Source organism: Thunnus maccoyii, chromosome 22, assembly GCF_910596095.1.
Source record: "Thunnus maccoyii chromosome 22, fThuMac1.1, whole genome shotgun sequence".
NCBI classification, from domain to species: domain Eukaryota; kingdom Metazoa; phylum Chordata; class Actinopteri; order Scombriformes; family Scombridae; genus Thunnus; species Thunnus maccoyii.
Window position 1 is genome coordinate 21,920,125 of NC_056554.1, and position 11,050 is coordinate 21,931,174.

General features: G+C 37.6%; 1 protein-coding gene and 1 long non-coding RNA gene across 6 annotated transcripts in view; both read left to right on the top strand.

Annotated features, from left to right (window-relative positions):
* The window catches only part of LOC121889443, a 122,718-nt gene continuing 111,668 nt past the window's right edge, over positions 1 to 11,050 (top strand). For 4 of the 5 annotated variants that reach the window (XM_042401408.1, XM_042401409.1, XM_042401404.1 and 1 more), the window contains exon 1: positions 1 to 466. In XM_042401408.1, the coding sequence (XP_042257342.1) occupies positions 434 to 466 (33 nt within the window). In that variant the 5' untranslated portion in view covers positions 1 to 433. Of the gene's footprint in view, positions 467 to 3,517; positions 3,834 to 11,050 lie in introns of those variants that run through there. The other variant, XM_042401413.1, reaches the window with a different exon arrangement.
* On the top strand, positions 8,872 to 10,887 carry LOC121889456. Its single transcript, XR_006093538.1, has 2 exons — positions 8,872 to 9,036; positions 9,500 to 10,887. It is a non-coding gene; the product is annotated as an uncharacterized LOC121889456 (long non-coding RNA).

An 11,050-nucleotide genomic window follows, 5' to 3' on the forward strand; every position in this document is an offset into this window, starting at 1 on the left:
CTTTTGAGAGTATAGTTATATGATTGATGCTGATAAGTGTAAGCAGTAAGCAGGCTATTAATTAATGCCATCAGTGAACATTTGCCAGTTTTCCTTATCTATGACTGTGATTATGGGAAAGATAAGGTTGCCAGTAAATTAAAATACAGGTATGAGTATTATTCTGTGGCTAGTTACTTTGGACTGTATAGGTGCTGGATGAGTAAGAGCGAAGTTCCCCTTGGGATGTCAATCAGAACACACAGGACGGTCAGATGCAGTTAACTCTTCTTTACTGCTTCTCATGTAACACAACAGCACAGTATTGCAACCATTTGGGCTTACAGGTGCAGAGTTGAAGGAGGTGTGGGTGTATGTGGTCTATAACAGAAACAAAGTGCCAAACATAATAAGAATCAGACAACCTAATATATTCAATATATGAATATATGCTATGGCACATATAAGCCGATCAACACATGAACAGGTAAGCTATTAAACTAATTACACATTCACACCATAAAGAAATGATACTGTATCTTATTTAAGTAACAGTACAGACAGACTCCCCCTCCTTTACTCAATTATCAGAATACCAACAATGTCAAACTCTAACAGCCTAGCAACAGGTAGCAGCAGCTAGTATTAACATTACTGAGCCACATGTATACTAGCTTAGTTTAGCAGATATGCCAGAAGCTAACAGCATCAGTGAGGCTCACTAAATGTCCCGTTCAGTCCATAATAACTTCCTTTATTCACAGTTCGTGAGAGACGCACACAGCTCACACCACTTGGTGGCAGTATAATGTCCACTTCCCTGGCGTACTGACAGTGTGCCTGTTGCTTAGTGAAGTTACAATGAACGGCACCCTTTCACGTACTCACTGGCGCAGTTGCGCACTTCCACCACAAGGGGGCACTGGCGTACCAATCAACAGCCTTTCCAACAAGGATGATGGAATCCAGAAGCACATTTAGAAACGAATCATTAACACAAAACTGGGTAAGGGTAGCCTATATGATGAAGAAGATACTGACAAAGCCTATGAAACATTTCTAAAAAATATATGTAGATCAGTATATGACAAAAACTGTCCAAAAAGACAATACATCAGAAAGCAAAATTATGCAGATAGGCTGTGGATCACAAAGGGGATACAAAATGCCTGCAAAAAAATACCCTATATAGAGAATTCATAAAATATAGAACTACAGAGACAGAAAATAAATACACAAAATATAAACATAAATACCTCCAATTCTATTCACTTAAAAGCTTGAGCAAAATGTAGGTAGGACATGTTAAATTACATGAGTAGTGAAGTTCACAATCAATTGTTTATATAGCAAAGATGAGCAGAGCCCAGTAAACATGAGCCAGCACCCCCTCGTAATGCAGAGTCTCTCTCTCTCATCGCAACACAATCAGAACAAATCGTGTATTTTTGGTTGGTGTGGTGAGATATATATGAATTATTAATAGTAGAAGAACTTATTCTTTTACACTCATTTTTATTCAGTTATTTTTTGCAGAAATTTATGTAAAGATCTTGTCCTTATTTTTTTCAATTCAGTTCAATTCAGTTTTATTTATATAGCGCCAAATCACAACAAAAGTCATCTCAGGGCACTTTTCACATAGAGCAGGTCTAGAGTGTACTCCTTTTAAGACCCAATAATTCCCCCATGAGCAAGCACTTGGTAACAGCAGCAAAGAAAAACTCCCCTTTAACAGGACTGAACCAGACTCTAGGTGGGCGGCCATCTGCCTCGACCAGTTGGGTTGAGAGAGAAAGAAAAGGGGAGGGAAGACACAGAGAAGCAAAATAACAACAATAATAACAGTAACAATAACAATAATATTAACAGTAATAATAATAGCAGTAACAGCCGGTGCAGGACACTAACAGGACCACGCCATCATCCTGGCACCATCCCTGCGTCAAAGGCCCACAGAGTTTCCTGCGAGATGAGAAAGCACAAAAAACTCCAGGGAAGATGGTACATGAATGCATATAGATGGGGAGGAGGAGAGAGGAGCTCAAGGGATCATGGGAAGTCCCCTGTCAGTCTAAGCTTATAGCAGCATAACTAAGGCCTGGTCCAGGGCCCTGACTATAAGCTTTATCAAAAAGGAAAGTTTTAAGCCTACTCTTAAACATAGAGAGGGTGTCTGCCCCCTGGACTGAATCTGGAAGATGGTTCCACAAGAGAGGAGCCTGATAGCTGAAGGCTCTGCCTCCCATTCTACTACTAGACTGTAGGAACCACCAGTGATCCTGCATTCTGGGAGCACAGTGTTCTAGTGGGGTATTAGGGTACTATGAGCTCTTAAAGATATGATGGTGCCTGACCATTACAGGCTTTGTAAGTGAGGAGAAGGATTTTAAATTCTATTCTGGATTTTACAGGAAGCCAATGCAGCGAAGCTAAAATGGGAGAAATATGATCTCTTTTCCTAGTTCTTGTCAGAACACGTGCAGCTGCATTCTGGACCAGCTGGAGAGTCTTTAGAGACTTGTTAGGGCAGCCTGATAATAAGGAATTGCAATCCAGCCTAGAACTAACAAATGCATGGACTATTTTTTCCGCAACTTGTTGAGACAGGATGTGCCTGATTTTTGCAATATTACGTAGGTGGAAAAAGGCAGTCCTTGAAATTTGTTTTATGTAGGAGTTAAAGGACATATCCTGATCAAAGATAAGTCCCAGATTCCTTACGGTGGAGGTTGAGGCCAGGATAATGCCACCTAGAGTAGCTATATCATTAGATAATGTCTTTCTAAGGTGTTTAGGGCCAGGCACAATAACACATCAAAATATCCTCACAAGCTACAAACAAGGAGAGGAAAAGCTGAAATGTGGAATATGTGAATACTTGAGTTGAATTTATCCATAAAAGTTCTTATCAGCCAAACACCATTTATTCTGTTAACTAAGTTTTTATGATAAAAACACTGGCATCAAAGTGAGTATAATTCTGAGTATGTGATCACAAACTCTCTTCCTTCCTACTTTGCCTATTTAAATGCAGGCTGAGAAGTTTCGGTTCTAAACCTGCAGCTGTGTTCACTTACTGCATTGATGCTGAAGGTCTTTGTCGTGTTGTAAAAGAGTTTCACAGATATGTCAACACATGTTTTACCAGCATATTAATGACAGCTGAGCATTTCTCATCATGTACTGAGTTCTGCAGCTGCTGAGGCTCTTGGTGATGAAATATTGTGAACAAGATGAGGTCAAAACCTAGTTTATGTCTGGACCGTATATGGTCAATGTTTGGGTAGTCAGTGGTTGTGTTTATAATGTGAATTCCTGGATGTTAACTGTTCATCTGTAATTTTCTGTAGTGGTCCCAGTAATGTTTTTTGTTAAGTGTACTTAAGTATTATCACATGATATAGTTCAGCTATGTTCTAAGGTTATAAATGCAGTTGCAAGAACAATACTTTCCACTCATATCTTGGGATGTTTGAGATAGAGCAGAAGCCCCACACTAACCTGATATAACAGCTACATGAGTCTCATGTTTTACCTGCAAGACTCTTGTTTTAATGCTGTTGTTCATCGTTTCTGATGTGAAAATATCACACTGGATGGTAGAGATGCTGGTATATGTCTGTTTAAACAGGAGATTAAAAGACTTGATAGACAACTGCAGTTATAACAGCTGGTCCATGGTCAAAAACAGCAGTTGATCTATGTGTGAAGCAGCTGCAACAGACAGACCGTACAAAATGTAAATTTGGGGAGTTTTTTTTAGGGTTTCTATGGCTACAACAGCAACAGTCATGTGTCAGAAGAGTACAGAGTTAGCTCCACGAAGGGAACTGAAATAAGAACAAATCAAGGTAAAAAAAAATTTAAATAACAATATATTTATTGACTGTCATTTCCAAACTGCTCTTATTTCCTTTGAATGTACAAATACTAAGAAAAATAACATTTTATATTGTGTATTTTATGTGGCTTATATTAAATCCTAACTTTAAAACCAACATTAGCAGGTTAAACGAGATTTTTTTTTTTCAAAAATGTGACAAAATGTCATTTCCATCATTTTGTGTATTGTGATGTAGAAGTGTTATAAATGCTTTTTAGTTGGCTTATATCATTGAAAATATTGTATATTAAATTAAACAATTTAACAAAACACTATATCAGCCATTTCATATTGTATGGTAGCAAATTTAAAAATGTCGTCTCATCACAACACATATTTTTAAGTAAATTTAATTTAAAAAAATAACACAAAATTGTGCAGTTATGGTTACAATTAATTTATAGAACTGGAAAACTCATTATTATGCCATGTAAGAAATTAATTAAAATAGTTTAGTGAAACAGTTGAAAGTTGTTTTTCATCTGAACAATGGAAGAATATTATCTTTAAAATCCTGAAAATAAATACATTTATACATTTTGGTATAACTGTGAAATTTCATTAAATATTTTGAAAATATGAGGTATGTTAATAATTTTGTTTAAAAAAACACAAAAGTGATGATTTCTTCTAAATGTTTGAATAAAATGATAAAAATTATATATTATTTGAATCATTTCATCACAGCCACTTTCAGGAAGTGTTTCTACACAGGATGGAGAAATAAAACACATCAATACATTTCTATAAATATGATTTTCTAAAAGTTTCCAGACCAAAATGGACCATAGTTGAAGAACGATGTAATTGGCTGCAGATCAGTTGAGTACAAAAGTCTCGACTGAAATTAAAAGTTCGAAGTTCCCACCACTGAACATTTGACTGTTTGTTAAATTCACAGTTTCGTGCTGTGAAGGGGAATTTCACCTGCTTATCACAAAAATAAGTGGATAAACAACTTCTTCTTATCAGAAGTGATTTGTTTTTGTGCTGAGTGTGAAAGAGCCCGTATTTACTGTTTGAGTGCTGGATTAGATTCAGATTTGATTCAACTTTACCATCATTGCACAACATCCTGAGAAAATGAAATGCAGTTTGGCATCTCACCAGAAGTGTGATTACAAACATCAGAATATGCGACTGTATTATGTAAAAGCAAGTGGCTCAAAATAAGTGTATATGAATGGTTGTATATATACACAAGGACAAATACATAATAAATATTATGGGTTAGGATGAATATGTACAATAGAATATATATTGATATATACAGATTAGTGTCAGTGCACTTCATATGTTCATTAGGGTAATAGCTGTTCTTGAGTCTGCTGCTCCCGTTGTTTAGTTGCTGCAGTATCTGTGCTTGAGGTGAGAGGAGTCTTTGGTGAAGCACATTTGAAACTTTGAGTTTTCTGAGTTTTATCCAGATTTTCAGTTTATTAATCTGGAAACAAATCTGATGATAATTGAGGATAATTAGGTGTCATAGTTGTTTCTATTAGTTTGAATCAAACTTCATATCAGGTGTAATGTGCAGGTTTGTATAGATTTGTTAGTTTCACTTAATGTGTAGCTGCTGTGACAAACTTTCACTGTTGAAAAGAGATTTTTGGCGCCATCTTGTGACAGAAATACATGACTGCACTTGAGAACCTGAAGATTTTTAAATGTTAAATGTATTCAGATATAAAACTAATTGACAATTGAAATGACTAATGTTTGTGTGGTTTTAGTCCACATTGTTTCTGACATGAGAATCGAGGTTTGATGCTGTAGATTTTCCTTCTCACACCTGTGATGACTGAACTTTGACCTCATGTGTTCATGACTCCTCTCCTCTGTCTCCTCTCACAGGGAGAAGATGATCTGCAGGATCCTTCTGCTCATCAGCCTGATCTCCTGTGTCTGTGGTTAGTTTACATCCTCATTTCAACATCCAAAAAGAGAAAAGGCAAAAGATTTGATGACTTATTGTAAAATATATCAGTGAAAACATCGGCAGAACTATTAAAGCGAGTAGAAACTCTTCATTACAGGAAGATGCTCTATACTCAATTATTACTTAGATTGTATTTATTATTGGTATCAATCATGACCTTTTTACTGGTGTATTTTAAAGACTTTCCCTCTCTGTCTCCTCAACAGGAACATTTGTAGTGAAAGTGACACAGACCTCCTATCAGGCAGAGGAGAATGACAACATCACACTGGAATGGATGTTTAAAACCAAACCTGACAGTTCCTCCACCTCACTTTACATCTTATGTGAACTGTTTACTGATGTTAAAGACTTGATCCTGTATCATGTACATGAGGGTGTTGAGTCTCCAGAGTCTCAGGATGGACAGTTTGCAGGACGAGTTCAGTGTGACAAAGACACCCTCAGAGAAGGACGAATCAGACTTCATGTGTCCAGACTCAGGACTGATGACTCAGGTCTGTACCTGTGTGGAGTGCTCACAGATTATGGTGAAAGCTCTGGCAGATGTCGACTCAATGTCACTGGTAAGATGATTCGGTAGAACTCAGAAAGCCTTTTTTAATTCATGTTATCAGTGATGTACAGACTGTATGTGGACACAAACATCACCGGGTTGAGGCCCAAATGGTCCAGATTTTCATAAGTAGGAGAGTTAAATGTTGGAATAACAGAATTTGTGAAACACAAGTACAATTATTATTATTTTCTGTGCTTTACAGCAGCTGTTGATCAGCCCAAACATCAGAAACCTGCTGTGAGACCACAACCAGAGAGTTGGAGAAGGATCATCCTCTACATTGGACTGTCAGCAGTAGCAGCAGTTGTACTTGTTGTCTGTACTGGACTCTGCTTTGCCTTCAGATTTTGTTTTACTAAATCTCCTGATAAGACAGAAAACATCTATGTAGCAGTATAGAAGTTGTGTTTCTCAGAGATCAGACTTCTGTCTGTCACTGCATCTTTTTACCTGAAGCTGCTTTTTCCTGCACATCCAACCAGACCTCTGACCTTTTCACCTGAGAGAACCCAGCAGGATGAGAGTGTGAGAGAGGAGAACAACATCTGCATGATGAAGTTCTGCCTGATCTGAGGAAGACTGTTTCCAGACAACACAGCTGCCTGACAGTCATCCCTCATGAGGACTGTCCCTGCAGCTTATTGAGCTAATGACGAGTTCCAAGCTCTTGTTAGAATTAATATTTCTCATCTATTTAGGTTGTAAGGTTTGCAAAATGTAATTTAACAATGAATTATCTTTCCTCATGTACAGTTTATAATGTGTATATATTGTAAATAAATCCCTGTTTATATGAGAGAAGTTGTTATGACTCTTCTGTCATCAACCGGTCATCTGTTACACATCTTTAAAACACAACAAACAGTAAAAAGAAAAATAGGAAGCTATATTTCCACATTGTAGAGCATAATAGTCACATTTTATATTTCAGTTAGAAAGTTCTTCATAGAGTTAAAATTGCTTTGCAAAATAAAAAAAAATATTAGGATTTCAGGGGCGATTTAAAAAGCAGAAATAACAAAAAAAAAATTACAATAAACAAATAATTACTTAAAATGGCGGGCTGTTGTTGTTGTGCTTCTCTGTGTCTCTCCTCCTTCGTCTTTCTCCTTCAACCCAACCAGATGTTTGCTCATCTGGAGCCTGGTTCTGTTCAAGGTTTCTTCCTGTTAAAGAGGAGTTTTTTCATGTCGCTGTCACCAAGTGTTTGCTGATGAGGGAATGTTGAGTCTCTGTAAATTAAAGAGTACAGTCTAGACCTGCTCTATATGAAAAGTGACCTGAGATGACTAATGTTTGTGTGGTTTTAGTCCACATTGTTTCTGACATGAGAATCGAGGTTTGATGCTGTAGATTTTCCTTCTCACACCTGTGATGATTGAACTTTGACCTCATGTGTTCATGACTCCTCTCCTCTGTCTCCTCTCACAGGGAGAAGATGATCTGCAGGATCCTTCTGCTCATCAGCCTGACCTCCTGTGTCTGTGGTTAGTTTACATCCTCTGTTCATCATCCAAAAAGAGAAAAGGCAAAAGATTTGATGACTTTTGTTGTAAAATATATCAGTGAAAACATCAACAGAACTATTAAAGCGAGTAGAAACTCTTCATTACAGTTGGGAAGATGCTTTATATTCAGTTATTGCTTTGATTGTATTTATTATTGGTATCAATCATGACCTTTTTACGGGTGTATTTTAAACACTTTCCCTCTCTGTCTCCTCAACAGGAACATTTGTAGTGAAAGTGACACAGACCTCCTATCAGGCAGAGGAGAACGACAACATCACACTGGAATGGATGTTTACAACCAAACCTGACAGTTCCTCCACCTCACTTTACATCTTCTGTGAACTGTTAACTGATGTTAAAACCTTGATCCTGTATCATGTACATAAGGGTGTTGAGTCTCCAGAGTCTCAGGATGGACAGTTTGCAGGACGAGTTCAGTGTGACAAAGACGCCCTCAGAGAAGGACGAATCAGAATTCATGTGTCCAGACTCAGGACTGATGACTCGGGTCTTTACCTGTGTGAAGTGCTCACAGATTATGGTGGGAGCTCTGACAGATGTCGCCTTAATGTCACTGGTAAGATGATTCAGTAGAACTCAGAAAGCCTTTTTTAATTCATGTTATCAGTGATGTACAGACTGTGGATACAAACATCACCAGGTTGAAGCCCAAATGGTCCAGATTTTCATAAGTAGGAGAGTTAAATGTTGGAATAACAGAATTTTGTGAAATACAAGTAATATCATTATTATTTTCTGTCCTTTACATCAGCTGTTGATCAGCCCAAAACTCAGAAACCTACTGTGAGACCACAACCAGAGAGTGGGGGAAGGATCAGCCTCTACGTTGGACTGACAGCAGCAGCTGTACTCGCTGTCTGTGCTGGACTCTACTCTGCCTTAAGACTCTGTTCTAAACGTCATCACAGAGAAAACGTAGTGGTAAATGAGACAGAAAACATCTATGTAGTAGTACAGAAGTTGTGTTTCTCAGAGATCAGACTTCTGTCTGTCACTGCATCTTTTTACCTTCTGGGTCCATGAAGCTGCTTTTTCCTGCACATCCAACCAGACCTCTGACCTTTTCACCTGAGAGAACCCAACAGGATGAGAGTGTGAGAGAGGAGAACAACATCTGATTAGACCCATCAGAACTAACAAGGTCTGTCTGGAGGATCCACCTTTTCTATCAGAGTGGATGTAGATAATAATTGTAAATAATTCCACAGTATACCATGTAGCATTGCCATGCTTCAAAACCGCTCTTCAGAAACCAATGGGTTAGGTCACGGTGGCTACGTCCATATTCTTTACAGTCTATGATGTGGACATTTCTGCTTGAGGTTTCTACCCGTTAAAGGGGAGTTTTTCCTTACTGTTGTCGCCAAGTGCTTGCCGATGGGGGAATTGTTGAGTCTCTGTAAATTAAAGAGTACAGTCTTGACCTGCTCTATGTGAAAAGTGCCCTGAGATGACTTTTGCTGTGATTTGGCGCTATATAAATAAAAATTGATTGATTGATTGATAAACATCACTAGGTTTAAGCACAAATGGCCCAGATTTAAATTTTGGACATGAGAGAGTTGAACATTGAGATATTATTATTATTTTTCTGTCCTTTACAGCAGCTGTTGATCAGCCCAAACCTCAGAAACCTGCTGTGAGACCACAACCAGAGAGTCGGGGAAGGATTGACCTCTATGTTGGACTGACAGCAGCTGTATCTGTACTGACTCAAACAAGATTTCTACTCAGTCCAGTGGTGGATTGAAGAAAACTTACAGCTTAGCAGATGGATCAGAGGAAATAGTTTGATCTGCAACGCAAACCAAACAAGACTGTTATAATTCAACTTTATACCAAAGACACAGAACAAACTATGTTCTTCATCTTTCCCTTGTTCATCATTTTGATATCAGGACTCCTGGTTGAACTTTGTTAGATGTCAAATGTGCACTATGTTCACTTTATTGAAATAATGCTGAGAAGCATTAGGTATTAAGTATTCAGGTTAGGAGCCTTCAGAGCTTCTGGTTCTCATGTGTTATGTTGACTGGCATGAAACTGTAGTGCCACACAGGAAGTGATGCATCTGTTTATAATGACCACAACAATCTTTTCAGCGTTCTGCATGTGTTAGTGGATCCACAGTGATCTGCTCCAGGCAGCACATGCTTGTTGATCGTCAAACGTCATGAAAACTGTAAAACTGAGTTCTGACCTTCTGTCCAGAATTTACATCTTTAACTTCTCAACATAGAGCTTTGTTGTTTTATTGTAATGTGCAGTTGAAACTGAGATTTACTGTTGCTGTTTTTAATCCTGTCTGTTACAGTGAGCTCTTATTAACTGTCTGTTATTGATTATCAGTCTTTCACATGTATGTTTGAGAGAAAAGCTTTGAGTTGTTGACACTGGTATTAAAGATAAAGATCAGCAGAGGGAGCTCTTCACTGGAAGTCAGCTCATCTTGTTTAGAGATCCTCACCTGGCTGCAGGTTACAGCTGTTTGCTCATTTACACCTTTAGACTCATTGAAGTGTCATTAAAAACAAATGTATCTGTGATATTTGTTTAAAATGTTTGTCTCAGTGTGATCTGACTTGGAATTTGGTCAATTCATTTGTTATACATTAAAGTGTGACTTGTGTGTATTTATATATTGGAATATATTACATAAAGAAATGAAGATAAACAATTTTAGGATTCCACAATTGCTGGAAGATTTTTCTGTTTTTTCTAAGAAAATTAAATGCATTTCATACTTTTTTAAATCAACATTGTAGCATTTTTAGTTGCTCAAAGATTGTGTGACTTAAGAATTTGTGAATTTGTGTAATTGGTACTATGAATATAAAGGCGTTTTAGTTTTTTATCAGTTTCTGTTCATCTTATATCCTTTTTATAATGTATCTTTTTATAATTCTTTATCACATCTTTTGCAGTGTCACATCACAATAAAACAGATGTTTTACCTTTTGTGTCAATAAAGACTGAATCAGTCTGGTTGAGAGCAGAGCCTCACATCAACTCTTACTGCAGAATCTGTGTTGAGTTTGTTTGAAGTGTGAAGGACACAAAGAACAGCTGCTGTCTGGTTACCTGCTGGACTTTATTCTGCTCTTCATCAGAAACTCAAGTCTTCTACATGTCGACCAAACAAGGTTCCTAGAGGA